General features: G+C 45.4%; 2 protein-coding genes across 2 annotated transcripts in view; one reads left to right on the top strand and one right to left on the bottom strand.

The window, feature by feature from the left end:
- Positions 1-261: 261 nt before the first annotated feature.
- sp5l (Sp5 transcription factor-like) lies at positions 262-1,867 on the top strand (the record flags this gene model as incomplete). The annotated part of the gene is made up of 2 exons (XM_084479292.1): positions 262-315; positions 842-1,867. The coding sequence occupies 2 exons, from the start codon at positions 262-264 to the stop codon at positions 1,865-1,867; spliced, it is 1,080 nt and encodes a 359-aa protein (XP_084335418.1).
- Positions 1,868-3,480: 1,613 nt separating this feature from the next.
- Positions 3,481-15,444, bottom strand: part of arhgef25a (Rho guanine nucleotide exchange factor (GEF) 25a) — a 38,611-nt gene continuing 26,647 nt past the window's right edge. Inside the window, exons 4-16 of the mRNA XM_084480088.1 lie at positions 13,761-13,885; positions 13,453-13,519; positions 13,067-13,170; positions 12,857-12,926; positions 11,665-11,754; positions 11,238-11,330; positions 10,658-10,708; positions 10,445-10,522; positions 10,133-10,324; positions 8,712-8,892; positions 8,059-8,294; positions 7,299-7,433; positions 3,481-6,005 (exon numbers count right to left, since the gene is read on the bottom strand). Coding sequence (XP_084336214.1) covers positions 5,865-6,005; positions 7,299-7,433; positions 8,059-8,294; positions 8,712-8,892; positions 10,133-10,324; positions 10,445-10,522; positions 10,658-10,708; positions 11,238-11,330; positions 11,665-11,754; positions 12,857-12,926; positions 13,067-13,170; positions 13,453-13,519; positions 13,761-13,885 — 1,563 coding nt within the window. The 3' untranslated portion in view covers positions 3,481-5,864. The remainder of the gene's footprint in view (positions 6,006-7,298; positions 7,434-8,058; positions 8,295-8,711; positions 8,893-10,132; positions 10,325-10,444; positions 10,523-10,657; positions 10,709-11,237; positions 11,331-11,664; positions 11,755-12,856; positions 12,927-13,066; positions 13,171-13,452; positions 13,520-13,760; positions 13,886-15,444) is intronic.

Raw genomic sequence — 15,444 nt, 5'->3', positions numbered from 1 at the left:
GAGGCTCTTTCTCTCTATAAAGACAAGATGCAGCGCAGCGTCTCTGAGATGATCTGAAGGATTTACTGCGGCGCGCTCTAGAGCTCTCCTCCTGAATAAAGACAGCATGGACTGCCAGTAGCCGGCTCACACTACACAGGTTGAACAAACCGAATGACCGTCTGATATCACGGAGTTACCTCGTCTTGTAGTGCGCTATAATTGAAGAGGTCAGTGAGAAGTTTTCTCTCGGCGTTCGCGTTTCAAGTGTGAACTGAAGAGATGGCTGCACTGACAATACAAAGGACGGACAACTTTTTGCACACCTTTTTACAGGTTTGTAGAACAATTAATGGATTATCTGTGTTATTGTTCCTTTATGGTGCCGCAGCAACCACAACTGAATTCGAGTAAAAGCGAACTAACAGGCGTTACCAGTCCATTGATCTAGGATGGATCTAGTTCTCTACGCGCCACGGACTTTACAATAGGCGACTTGTTTTGTAATTAATATTACCTTTTGTTTTATCAAAAGTTAATTTGATTAACTATGAAACCTGGTCCAAAAGGGGTAAGAGAACGCATAATATTGCGATTAAAAAAACGAAATATTTAAATAAAACAAAGGCCTAATTAATATAATTCTAATAATATATTAGTATTACTTATTAAAAGCTAAAAATACATTATATTAATATTGATACAGATAGTTAGAACATGTTGCTTAATATTAATCTCAATATTTGAAATAAGTGTATTTTTGATGCTTATGCTTAGAATATTTATTTTGTCATTCAATATACACTTTGAGCTAGAAGGGGGCCTGACTTATGTGTTGTGTTTGTGTTGTTTATCTTTATAGGATCGAACTCCCAGCTCCTCTCCAGAGGGGGCCCCTAATGCGCTGTCGTTCCTGGCCACAACCTGCAGCCAGGCCTGGCAGGTGGGCAGCACGATGGGGTCCGAAGGCTCCCAGTTCCCCTACGAGGGCTCGGTCAGCTCAGCATCGGGGATGTTTCAGTTGTGGAGCAACGACATGGCTCCCAGCTCTGGCCTAGGGGCTCATCAGATGGCCTTCACCATGCCCAAGGTCCAGTTCCCTGGACACATGCAGTCTGGCCTGGGTCACCACCACCACCACCACCACCACCATGAGCTGCCTCTCACCCCGCCTGCTGAGCCACCATCGTCCTACTCCTTCGAACTGTCCCCGGTCAAAGTCCTGCCCGCGCAGCCGCAGAGCAACGGCTCGTACTACCCGCAGCACAACGCCGTGGGCCAGAACTTCCCCAGCTTCCTCCAGAGCTCCTCCGGGAGGCACCATCTCCCCGGGGGCCACGGGGAAGAGGGACAGCAGTGGTGGAGCCTGCCTCAGACCAACAGCGCCCCCTCCAACCACCCCTTCTCCCTGGGCCGCCAGCTGGTCTTGGGCCACCAGCCACAGATTGCCGCCCTGCTGCAGGGCACGTCCAAGGGCCTACTGGGCTCCACGCGGCGCTGCCGGCGCTGCAAGTGCCCCAACTGCCAGTCCAACGGGGGCGGCCTGGAGTTCGGGAAGAAGAGGCTGCACATCTGCCACATCCCCGAGTGTGGCAAGGTGTACAAGAAGACCTCCCACCTGAAGGCCCATCTGCGCTGGCACGCCGGGGAGCGGCCTTTCATCTGCAACTGGCTGTTCTGCGGCAAGAGCTTCACGCGCTCCGACGAGCTGCAGCGGCACCTGCGCACGCACACGGGGGAGAAGCGCTTCGGCTGCCAGCAGTGTGGCAAGAGGTTCATGAGGAGCGACCACCTCTCCAAACACGTCAAGACCCACCAGACCAGGAAGGGTCGCACGGGCCACCCCTCGCCCACGGACCCCTTGCTGGCCAACATCAAGAGGGAGTGACGGTGGCGGTGAGAGGCAACTGAACACTTGGAGATGAGAATATGTTGTTTTGATTTAAAGTCCTCCGCCACAGCTGTACACAGGGTAAGCATCACGCCTCATTCCCTGTCCTTGACATGTTAGGATCCCAACACATTTGGATTATAACGTTAATATGGTCCTCGTTTGTGGTTTAAAAGGGTTCCATAATTCCATGCTATTTAATTAATTATGTCAAAATCAAACGTGAGAATTAGTTGTGAACATTTAAAAGAATACAGGATTACAAGCCCAAGTGAAATAAAGTTGTATGCCTTAGTGTTGCAAAAGGTTTTTGTACATATATTAAAACTTTTGCTATATCAAAGAAATATTTGGTTATTTGGTTTCTATTTTAATTTTAAAAAGCCATTTGTTGTCTTCATCGGTGAGACCTTTTTATTATGTCCATGTGAGCACATTGGATTAACAGTTTATTCTCATCTAAATGATCTAATCTGTTCTCTGTCTCTTGTATTTATCCGTGTGAAACACCATCACTTGGTATTTGAGCAAATATTTTAAATGTAAGTTCTTTGTAAATTATGTATATACGTCATGACCAAGTCTATTGAAGTTACAGCCGCATGTACATTTTAATAAACAGCATATTTGACGCAACTGATTCAGTTTCCTCTCTATTCGACTCTTTGACTTAGTGCCACTGAATATTTTAAAATGTTAAATAACCACCTCCAACCTCAACCCATGCTAAACACACTTTCAATGATAATTAGAGTGCAAGATCAAAACGTCGGCCCATTGTCTCGCTAGCGGAACGGAGAGCAACACGTTCAGAGAACCTCAGAAGATGTTCACAGATGTTCACACCTCAGAGAAAGATATCCCAGCAGCTCTTAGACGGGGTCGTCTTAATCTCGCCTGCAATGAAGTTCACAGTCATGTGGCTTTTAATGACTGTTTTCTCTCTCAGAGGAGGGATTGAGTCAACAGATGAGTCAACAGAGGGCACAGGGGAGGAATTCCCTGTGAATGGGACCCCTGTTGCTCAGACCCCCCCCAGGTGGTGACAGGAACTCCCTTTGATTTTGCACCTTTGTGAAAGTTAATACCCGTGCCCCCCCACCGCCGCCACCACCACCCCTCTCTCCCACAGCCTCCATATATCACAGCCGGGTTACGATGGCCTGCTTTACTACTCAGAATGGGCCTTTATTCAATGGCCAGTCAACCAGATGTCTGCCCATCCAGGGGTTCCTTCTCTTTGTCCCCCGGCTGTTTGAACTTTCTTTACTGGGATAATGCACTAAAAATGAAGTGAAATACCTGGCCTTTTTGTCAGATTGATTACTTGATTCTCTGGTTGTAAACGTAACCCTTTATCATCTGGTTTTATGAAGTATGTCTGGGCCTAATGGCTTGTCGCATCAAATATAAATTAACTCCATGGAATGGTCATTGTGAATTCTTACAGGTAAAACAAGTAGGTGTATATGTAATGCTTTGATGTAAATGAATAAAGCCCATTACAAATTAATCATCATCAACCAATTTAATTTAATTTAAAAGAAGATTTTTTATTTGATACAATCCAATATCTTCTAGGTAGGCCAACTCATCTTCTTCTCTTTAGTCAGTTTGGTTCTGTGGTTACGGATAAGGTTCCCTGTCGTTTTGTTCCTGTATCAAACATGCAACGAATAAGAGGGGGACGCAGGCTCTGTAATATGACAAACCTTCATATCTATTTATTTGGTATATTGTAGTAGCGTTCATTGATCAGAACATTTTCGTTTTTTAATGATGAGAGCATCGTATTATGACATGTGTTTATAGGTCAAGCCGAGCCAGTGACGGCCCTATGGGGACCTCTACTGGCCACAATGAGACAATGATAGAATAACAAAGCACATTTCTTCTTTCGGTTCAGTTCACTCTGATAGACATTACAAGTCCTAAACATCCACATATGACCGGTGCGTTAAGTGGCAGTAAGCACAATGGAGTGAACGCGGTGTATTTTGAAAAGCATGCTCTTGGCTTTTGGCACTAGTCGAAAGAAACAAGACCATGCAGAGGATTAAACAAATCGAGATTTTAAAGTAATAACTTATCCTTCAGAACACTCAGTTAAACTGTCTTCGTTCTGCTCCATTGAACAAGTGGAAATGTGGATGCTTGGGGTTTATGTGACCACGGAAATGTGGGGTAAACTAACAAAAGAAAATCGGAGAGACCTTATCCAAATATTAACCTTAAAATGACCACATCTGACATGACCAAATAAACAAATTGAACTTCATCTAGAAGTTTTGAGCCTCTGCGTTTATTTTCCGGTACGCCCACCACCCTAGGCTGATCTCCTAGCTTTCTTGCGGCATTGCGGCATTGAGGCACGCCTCCTTTTCTTTGGGGATATCAAGCTCCATCTGGGGCTTCTGATGAGTACACCGAGTCGCGAAAGATCCCCGTGACGCGCGATGAACGAAGATGGCTGCGCCCGTAGTTAATAAAGTTGAGATGTATTTTCTTTCTCTTTGTTCCACATTGGTGTCTTTAATGTCGATGTACACTGCTCTTACACACTTCATTACATTGCTGCTTTAATCCGGTCACCAATGTATGCATTGCACGGTCTTGCTGTGCGTGCAATACAATGTAAAGTTTTGTTTTCGAGCTGGTTTGCTAAAGAGCCTAATGTTGCTAACAACAATGACTAGCCTGCTACTACTGCTGCCACCTCCAGGCGTCCATTATTCTGCCACTCGTCGCACACAAAATACTACTGGAACACTTTTAAGGTGGGAAGAGCCAGGACGTTACGTCACGTTCTCGTTGCGCCGGTCGGCGTACCAGCACAAAAGGCCAAATGGATAACAGCATAATTAGGCCTTCCCCTTTTGGCGGCGGAAGAAAGGGATCCGTCTGCAGCCTGCAGGAACGTCGGGCTGATTGGTGCTGCGCTCAGACGGGCGTCAACCTCTCTTCGCGTGACTTGTCCGATTGTTATCCGCATCGCTGCTGGCTTTTGACCGTCCATTATCTTTGCTTGGATTTTCTCAATGAGCAGACATATTCTGGGCTGGATGCCACACCCCCAGAGAACCTCCAGGCGCCTCCCTCGTTCCTTTTATTTGGTGCAGATCAAATAGGCCCGAGTTTAGTCAAACAGAATATCTGAGTATTGCGTCTCTCTCACACCGAGGCAGCAGATGAAGTTTCTTCCCTTGAAACTTAGATGAGTTCAGCCCTTCAGACATACTCTAGGTCTAGTGTTGCCTTTTGCATTCCTGTGTAAACCAACAGAAAACGTCAGGTTAACAGCATGAGGAGGGAATGACAAGATAACCCTTGAAAATAACAGTTTGGCTCGACATAAAGCACGTTAGAAAATCCAATCAGAGTGATGAGACAAAGAAATTCATGATAAGTTCATTCTAACGGTTGGAAGGCTTTGACAGCCAAACCGATCTGACCGTTGTACAATAAGCCACTGTCTAACCTGTACACTGAATAATAAATCATGCACACAAACAGACAAGCAAACATGAATTGTGCACGTACACACTAACTTAAAAATGCACACATAAAGCTCCAGTGACCGCCCCAATCAGGAATGGATTTTGTTTTTCATCTCACGCCAAACTTACCCCTTGCCCCTTTAAAGACAAAAAGTAAGATAGACAGATTCTCAAAAGAAGTAAAAAGCTGAAATTGACACCAGATTGCACGCACCATCCAGAGTATGTGTTGATAGTGTCAAAGCAGCTCCAACAGGGTGCTGTCCATACACAGTTGCAATGGTGACGTTAAGCCACCGGAAATTGAGCTGCTCTCTTAAAAGGAATCAACCCAAAAGGGTCCGCTCATAGTAACGATGATCCATCCATCCATCATGTGATCGTTCATTCTCCACTGGGCATGGGGGGCCCTAGCCTGACTACCACCACACCCAGAGTCGTCAGAGTCCTCTATCCTCTGTGGCCCGGAGGACCACCGGTTAAAGAGCCCTCAGAGTTCATAGGTCGTCCTCTGCCAGCTGGGTCAGGTTGCTGGAGCGTCGCCCGGACAACGGGGCGGGTCCGCACGCGGGCCCGGCCGCGGGTCCATGGCCGATGGCCTCAGCAGGGGTCCCTCTGCGACCCCCCTCGCCGGCTCTCTGTGGTGGACGCAGAGAAACACGATGTCTACAACCTCAGCCATAGCAAACACAGGAACAACAGTTTATGCAGGTGGTCTGGCATGTCACACTCCTCAGTTAAGTTATACTAAAATAATAAAAATAACATGCCGATTAACTAGTCTGTATGACTAGGTAGGGTCACACTGTGGTTAGGGTAAGGGTTAGTAGAGAAAATCATTATGCCCTATTTGGTCATTTAGGGATCCATTTTTTCCATAGTGATTTATTAAGAATACAGACAAGGATGTTAAGGAGCAAGTAGGGCACATTGCACAAGATTACTTGGATTGGCTGTGGACATGGGGGAATGTACCTAGAACATTACTGCTACTTTGCTGATGTTCAGAGCTTACTCTGATCCTGTGATAAGAGTCTTTCTTTCACTACCTCATCTGGCTCAGACTCCTGTTCTGTTTGCTGTGTACCACAACTCCTGCACCCTGGGTAAATAAAACTCAAGAGGAGCAAGCTGCTGGTGGGTCTGAAGCCAAATAACAGGATTTTACCGTTGTTGACTAAACTTGGAGAATCCTAGAGAGCTTTTTTTTTTTTACGTTTTGTGTCACTGTTGGACCCTAGCTGCCCCAGTCGAGTTTTTCAATGTTAATTTTTCTTATATTATATAACATATATAATATATATAGCTATATATATAGCTATTGGCTGTTAAATATATATTTATTTATTTATTTAAATTATATAAATTATTATTATTGATTTATTATATTTTTTATTTTATTTTAAGAAAACTTAACATTGAAAAACTCGACTGGGGCAGCTAGGGGCCTGCTAAAATGTTGAAAAAAGCCAAAAAAAACAGGACCTGCCATACCACAGGCCCCGTTGCCACACCACAGGCCCCGGGGCAGCAGCTTGATGCTATTGAATTTTTCTAGATGAGATTTCCATCCAACAGGGGGAGGTATTACACTTCTTATGAGTTCCTTACATCCCCTCATATAGTCTAGATACATTTGAGTCCTCAGCATTTAACATGAATGAGTACATTAGACTTAAAGTGGAGTAGCACTTCCTGCAATAGCTTATTATTTCCCCTGGAGGATATAACTGTGGCCTTGTTTAATGATGATTTTATAGGGATAAATCCATTTAGAAAAGCCCTTCAGGCAAAAGGTTTTGATATGCTATTATACGCTATTATTACACAAATCATTATATGCGTTATTGTTATCATGTGTGAATTGACCAAAATGACTGCCAATGTTGATACATGTGTGCGTCATTTTGTGTTGTGTGATTGAACCGTACCTGTACACCATGTGCTGTTGTTCCACACAGTCCGTTGGAGACCAGCTGACAGGTAGGCGGGTCAGTGAAGCCCAGCTGGACATGTGAGGTGCAGACTGCCTGGCCCTCCGCAGGGCAGGGCTGGACCACATGAGGCTGAAGACAAACCAACAAATAAACAGCTTGGATCCCTACTGCCTTTACAATAGGTGACACACATTCTTAATTCACAATGTACCCGTAGTACCACAAGGACATCAGTATTAATTGTCATCATGTGGATCATTTTGTACAATATACTGATCACAATCATGTAAAATCATGACTATGTAATAGAGAGTTAGAGATAAATTTAAGAAGCTCAATGTTCTAGGCGTCCATGTTTGATGGAAGGCAGATAATTTTTTTTCTTGTTTCACTGCTCATTAAAGGTGCCATGACATGCCACCAGGTGTGGTGTGATTAGCCGTTACAAGCCATTTTGGAAATCTGCCCCTTATGACATCATAAGGGGCAGAAAGTGGGTCTGTGCACCTAGATGTGTGCTGGATAGATCAGTCTATCAGCCTACCCAGTAGACTGTAGCACAAGGCACAGATCATTATGGGGCAGGTGTATTCAGGCATCTTGCTCAAGAATGCCTACAGGAAGGTTTTAACATTGGTGATAGAACACAGTAGCTTTCAGCAGGGAGTCGAACAGCCTAGCAACTACACTATCGGGCCCTCTATCAAACCTCCCTCCAGCTGGAAGGTGAGGCTTGCAGAAGATGGTAGCTCACCTCCCGGTGTGAACATGTCTCACTGCGTCCGTGGCCCAGGCTGTGGGCCTGGCTGCCCAGGTAGAGGGTTGGGAGGGAGGTGTTGTGGGACTGCAGGGAGGGCAGCTTGTGTCGGTCGATAGAGGCAGAGGAGTGTGGCCGGAGCCCAGTGGCGGCCGACAGGGGAGGTCTGATGCTGCGGCCCAGGCTGTTGGACTTGCTCTCCCGCCGCTGGTACTCAATAGGGGACTGCAAGGCTGACATCATAGGGTGGATTTTAGACTTGAACCATCGTCGTACATATACGTCGTATAGAGACCAGTGTTTTCAAATATACAAAATGCAATTATTTAGTTTCATATGATTAACCAGCAGGTAGGGGTTAGGCCTTTGCTGAAGGACACCTACAGGTCAACTGCGGACATTGGGGTTCAAACCACCTTTAAGCACCTGTAGGCTGCCAGTATAACACACTTACCAATACACTCTCCCGCCCAAAATCAACAATAAACCAAATCAGTAGCCCCAGTTTGAGATTACAAACCACATACACTTCAAATTGAAAGTCAGCTTGCAGATACACTGCAAGTACACTGCAAGTCTGAACCATGTCCAGACAGAGAAGTGCCTTCAAATGGTCCAGTCTGGCTGTCAGGATTACCTCCCTTCCTTACCATTGAGGAAGTTCCGCTGGCTCTCCAGGATCTGAGTCACGTCATCAACCCAGGCCTGGCAGATATCAGTGGAGGGCGACTGCAGCTGGAAGCGCACCATGCTCCCATCTGGGTTGCGTGACGTCAGCACGAAGCGGGCGGTGTCGCCGTCCTTGCTGGACTCCACCCCCAAGCAGCTCACCTGGAACGAATCACAGGAGACCGTAGCATCACCCTGCTGCGCTGATCATTACATTCCTCGCTAGCCTGTGCAGGGCTTCCAGTCATCATCATCGGCAGACACTCGAGGTCGAGTATGTCTGTCCTCCTTCTTGGTCCTGGGCAGTGGCGATTGTGGGTTTGGGTGGAACCTTTTTGGTGGAAGCAATCTCCTTTCTGCGTCTGCGTTTGTCTTTTGCAGTACTATGGAGATTGACATTATACTGCGCAGCTCCATCTTGGACAAGTTGTCTCCAGGCCGCCCTGTTTGTTGCTGTGGCCTCCCAAGTCTCAAGGCCTATGTGACACTTCTTGAAGACTGCTTTGATGTTATCTTTGAACCTTTTCTTTTGGCCTCCTGGGGCACGCTTTCCTTGAACAAGCTGTGAGTAGAGGACTTGTTTGGGAAGGCGAGAGTCAGGCATCCGAATCACGTAACCAGTCCATCTGAGCTGGTGGAGAATCCAGCCTCCTCCAGGACGCTGGTGTTTGTCCGTTGATCCTCCCAGGTTATCCTGAGGATTCTCTGTAGGTACCTCTGCTGGAAGGCCTTGAGTGCTCTCAAGTGCCTGCTGTATGTGGTCCAGGCTTCTGACCCATGCAGGAGAGTACGGAGCAGTTCCGCTTTGTAGACCAGAATTTTGGTCTTTGACTGGAGGTCGCGGTCCTCAAAGACCCTTTTCTTCAGTTTGGAGTATGCCCCGCTGGCAATGCTAAGACAGTGGTGTATCTCTTCATCAATGGTGGCTTTAGATGACAGGAGGCTGCCAAGGTATGGGAAGTGGTCCACATTTTTTAACCTGGTGTTGTCAATGGAGATGTTTGGGGGAGTGTTGCTGTTTGGTGGTGGCTGATGGAGGATTTGTGTCTTTTTTAGGTTGATTGCCAGACCGAGCTGTTTGTACGCTTTCGCAAAAGCGAAAGGGCTCCCGGTACCCCTATCTATGTACACTTGTGTAACTGATGTTTGGTAGCTAGCTGTAGTTTTTCACATCTCTTGTTTAACTCTAAATGTCCTTATTTCTCAATTTTCCTGAAGCTATAGCCATAAACTCTCTCATAAACTCATAAAAGGATTTCTAAGCTACACCGTAATTGATGGTTGTTTTTGATATTCTCTGCATTGGGCAGTTTGTATGTGTGTTAATCTTTGAGGGAGATGGCTCACCATGATGCACTTTGAAGGTTTGTGTGTGTGTTGATCCCTGGTGGAGAGGGCTCACCTTAATGCTGTTCTTGAAGGTGTAGCCTGGCAGTAAGAAGCCCTTCTTTCTGTCGATGGGCTCGCTGAAGATGACCATCTGCTCAAACAGGAAGACCCGCCTCTCCCTGGCCCGGGACAGCAGGCTGCTCTCCTGCTCCATCACGGTGAAGGTCTCCTGCTGGAGCAGCTTACCCTGGGCTGTGATCTTCCCCTGGGACACCAGACCATGGACCGAAACAACAAACAGAGGAAGGCATCACGTTAAGCTCAGCCCTGCCACAAGAGATATGTTTTTAATATGCTGGATATCCTTAAGGATGTCCAGCCTCACCTCGAAGCCTTGGAGCCGACCCACGTTCATCATGTCGTTGCAGCGTTTTGGCACGAAGCACATAACTTCCACCGCTTTCTGTTTTGAAAGGTGCCAGAATGAGAGAATGAGATCTGGTTGTTTGGAATATCTTGCCAAAACAGAACTCAACCTAAGAACCGTTGTTTTCAAAAAGCGATACAGAAGATATTTTGCTGTGTCCCAAACACCCACCTCCAACTCCTCCGTGTCCATCCCAGCCTTGGTGTAATACTTGAGGAAGTCCTGTCGAAATAAACACAGTGTGACTCCCAGAGCATACCGGGTTTATAAGTAAGTATAAGGTGGCCACATCTGGAGGAACATTTATTAGTAGGGTTTTTTTGCTTGAGCCATGGACAAATTTGAATTCTTGAGGAACTCGAGGCATCATTTAAGAGGTGTACAAAATTATGGTTGTTATATAACAACATCAAATGGGCTCAGCTGCATGCATTTCCACTTAGTAATTAAACCCTTTTCCCTTGCTTTCTTTGGACAAAAATAGCTGCAATATTTCTGCCATGCACTCGTCCATGAAGGCAGATGTACAACATTTGACATGCATTTGCCATGCGGCCATATATATATCCTTAGAACAACCTGCTGATAACAACACAGGAGATGACAACAATAAGTATGAATGTGTGAAGGTGGCACATTGAATGTGTTTTTGTGTGTGTGTTTGTATGAGTGTTTGTGTGTGTGTTTGTGTGCGTGTTTGTATGAGTGTTTGTGTGCGTGTTTGCGTGTGTGTTTGTATGTGTTGTCACACCTTAAGCAGCAGCTGGTACTTCATGATCCTCTGGACGGGTTTGATGAGGAGGTCATTAATCTGCAGCCTGTGGCCCAGCTGCTGTCTCACTTCCTGCCGGCCATCAGAGCGCAGACAAACAGAGACCCCATCGGTCAGCAGTCCCCAGCACGCAGGCCATTGACACAGCAAACGCACATCGTGAGAAACGCCTCAATTATATTTGTTGCCAATAAAACAGAAGTGATGATAGTGGGTAAGTGAAGATGGCACCCCCCTGTGGTTATCTATAACGCACAAGATGTTTGAGGGGTTCTTATTAACTTGTGGACTTAATACAAGGGCCTGAGCAGGCTAATATCACAGATTAGCTACAGTCTGGTGGTACACACACGTGTATGTACCAGGGCACACCAGGGTTGTGTGTGTGAAGAGATGGGATACTAACCTCAAAGTAAGTTTCAATGTACTCTGAGACAATGTGCTCAGACTTGGGCTTGTTCTGACAGTACACCACGTACATCTGCAGACGCCTCTCCTGCAGCACAAGGCATGGATTGAAGATCACATCAAATATTAAATCATACCATACATTGTAAACACCCAGCAAACACCACTAAAGTCTTTACAAATGTTTACCTCAGTGAAGTTTTGGAGGTTTCTGTCACTGAAATTTTAATTCTGAATAAAAAAACAATTCAAGACTGTTTTATGTCTTGTTGATTCATTGTAGGATAAAAGGAGAGCAGAGCCACTTATTCATTGAGTTAAAGAGTCATCATCTTGGGTTTCTATTGGGAGTGAAGCGCCTTTGAAGAGGCCAGAGTCTGGCAAGGGCCTGTTGTGAACTAACAATGTCACATGTGGGTGAGCATCAGGTTATGCATTATTCACCAAGGTTATCCTCTTTGTAACGAGAGCTCTTCTGGAGGCTGCAGGACTCTACCTAGCAACCAGCATCACAGATCTGTGGCCTGGAGGCAGTGCATGCATGCAGCAACAGCCCCGGGACTGGAAGCAGGATGCATCGATGCACACATAGGGCTGCAAACTGATTCATGGCTGCATGTGTAGCAGCACCTTTCTGGGTTTTATTACAACGTGTAACATGACCTACATTAACATGATATGTTTTTACACGTGTTCAAAGAAGTGCAAGCCTGTGTGTCTGCGTGTGTGCGTGTGTGTGAGTGTGTGTATACGTGGGTTGCAGGTTGTCTATGTCATTCACCACTAGTTAACTTGGTGTGTGTCACCACCCTCTGCTTTTCATTAGAGCTCATGTCCCCCTAGCTTATTTTCTGGGTTGGACACCATGCTGAGGGAACCATGCTTATGATGCAATGCTTAGGGCACCATGCTTAGATTTTGTTACAAGTCACTTGATTCCCCCCCAGGCTGTTAAGTTGGATCAGCATAGCGTCTTTTTGAATTGCTTAAAAAGAGGTGATGGGCAAAGAAAGACCTCTAGGCTTTCTTTTCTAGGCCTTTCATGTTGGCACTTCCCAAGTGTGCCAAGAAAGAATCCAGAGTTGGTAGAAGAACACAATATGGCAAATTAACATATATATAATATCTGTGTGTGTGTGTGTGTGTGTGTGTGTGTGTGTGTGTGAGACCATAAGTGCAGTTCAACTCACATGTTTGATAAAAAGTTGGGCAAGCCTCTCCGGTTCTTCTAAACACTTCTCCAGCTCACCCAGGAAATAGCTACACACACAAACACACAAACATAAGAGAGTTACTGAACCTATTCAGTGTATGGTCTGTGTGGTTCTGCCTCCTTTGCTCTGAATGCTCTGTATCCAGCAGCCACCAGGGACCTGGACGTCCACTAGAGTTCTACTTACTCTTTATGCCAGTCAAATATCTGGTGAATGTTCCCAAACACTATTTTATCTTTTCCCTTCATATCGTCTGGTACACCTTTAGAGTGCAAGGTGGCCATGTATCCCTGTAAAATACAAGAGAGAAAAAAGACTGTAAGAAAATGTTCATTGATTACTATTCACTGGAAAAGCTAATGACCACAGCAGGTCACAAATGACATAGGTATAGACGACATTAGCTCACTACAAGAATGTAATGAGCTACGGGATTACAACATCATACGCTTCAAAAGAATAATTGAGAGTGTGAATGAATGACAACTAATTACTATATTTAATTATGGCAGTGGCAGAGCCAGTAGCCATAAGGATTTTGATGCTTCTGGTTCCTCTGGGATCATATTTACCTCCACGATGAGTCCCAGATCTAACACATAGTGCTTCTCTGTTTCTGTCAGCTCCTTCAGTACATACCTACAAAGAGAACAGAAGGAAGCAAACCTGTGATGGCTACTGTGTGTAATATCAGTAACATATTAAATAAATAGCTATCAAAACAAACAAATATATCATTATTGACACGAGTGATTATGGAAAATGATGAAAATAAATTGTCACATTGTCAATATAGTTGAATCAAACGTGGAAAAAAAACATCCACTGTGGTTTGAGTTGTTCCACATCATTGATTAGCTGGGATAGGTTGAACACATACATGCTTTTCTCTAAGGCACTCCTCCTGTCCTCCTCTGTGTCGGCCACCGCTGAGGACTGGCTGGAGGTGTCGTCCATCAAGGCAGAGCTGCTGTCATCTGGCGCGGCATTGGTGGACTGAGTGTCCTGGAGAAGAGGAGGCCACAGACAGATGATTCGGTCATTAGCCAATAGAGGGTCTGCTGTTATTGTTGCAGTGGGGGGCAGCAAGCAATAATCATGAGGCAGGTTGCCACGGTGACCAGAGAGCGCAGACACAGACTGCGGGAACAGAGACAGAGCGATAAGGGATGGGGTTGTCACCCATAACAGGTAGGGAGAGATCCAGGCAGGTAAATGGAAAACAGAAGGAAAGAAACAGCTTTTGTAACTGTTGGAAACCGCTACGAGCACATGGCAGTTTGAGTTGGCACATTAAACTACGGCAATTACTGTTGGGAGACATATTGCTTAGACTATGACTTCAGTTAGAATCGCAGCTAAAGATATTGCTGCCATTTAATCGACTGCAATATCACAGTTTGAGTGCCAAAATATATCCTTATATCCTTCACACCACTAGATACCAAACACACCATCATAAAACCTGCATGCATCTAAACAGTTCACAGACAATGTGTGAGACCAGGAGGAGGGCAGATACTGCTAGGGTGAGGTAAATAATATGATACTAATGATACTAATGATAATAGTAGTAGTAATGGTAATAGGTAATTGGGCCAATACTATACCTATTACTATTATCATTACTATTAGCTATTATCATTAGTATAATATTACTATATCTCATCAGCATCTCTCACCTTGGCCATTGTCTTATGTACAGCTCCTATTTCAAACTTAGCCCTGGAACTGACAGCTTTTTCCTGTGAGATGAATAGAGCCAATGGACAACATTGTTTATGGCATGACAGCATGCAACAGTATTAATAGCTGAATAAACAACCTTTTATTTCCTTTCCTTGTTGTGCTCACGCTGTGAGCACAATGATCCCATTATGTGAACTTACTATTTTATTGTTTATCTTTTCTCTCTAGTATTTGTAATGTTGTGGTCAGATTCCTCTGTGGAGCCTATTCACTCTCCTGACTTGGTGCACTTATGCGAACACTCGTCTGTCCTCAGCTCAATCCCAGCAGCTTTCCTCCATTGTCCAGAACCTGCCTGCCCTACACGCACGCACGCACGCACACACACACACACACACACACACACACACACACACACACACACACACACACACACACACACACACACACACACACACACACACACACACACACACACACCTAATCCCTCAGTATGCCCTTGCTTAGTAGTCAGTGATAGAGAGAGAGCTGATTTGATAGACAAACAGACAACATAGTAAGGAGGAGGACAGGACTTTCTCCTTTGTGTTTGCATGCATGTGTGTGTGTGTGTGTGTGTGTGTGTGTGTGCATGTTTGTGTGTGTGTGAGTATAGTTGTTTTTGTGTTTGTGTGTGTGTGTGTGTGTGTGTGTGTATGTGTGTGTGTGTGTGTGTGTGTGAGAAAGTGAAACCCTTCTCACTTCCAGGAAAAGGACTGGTGTATTGGTTTAGTTGTACTTGTATGTGAAATGTTCCCCCCTGGTACATGGTATGGCCTAACAGGCCTTGATTGGGCCACCTGGGCCAAATCAGGTGCCTTATTTAAGGGGTGTTG

The sequence above is a fragment of the Micromesistius poutassou genome (genome assembly GCF_964030765.1).
Source record: "Micromesistius poutassou genome assembly, chromosome: 15".
Taxonomy (NCBI): Eukaryota; Metazoa; Chordata; class Actinopteri; order Gadiformes; family Gadidae; genus Micromesistius; species Micromesistius poutassou.
This window is presented reverse-complemented; position numbering and strand designations above follow the sequence as displayed.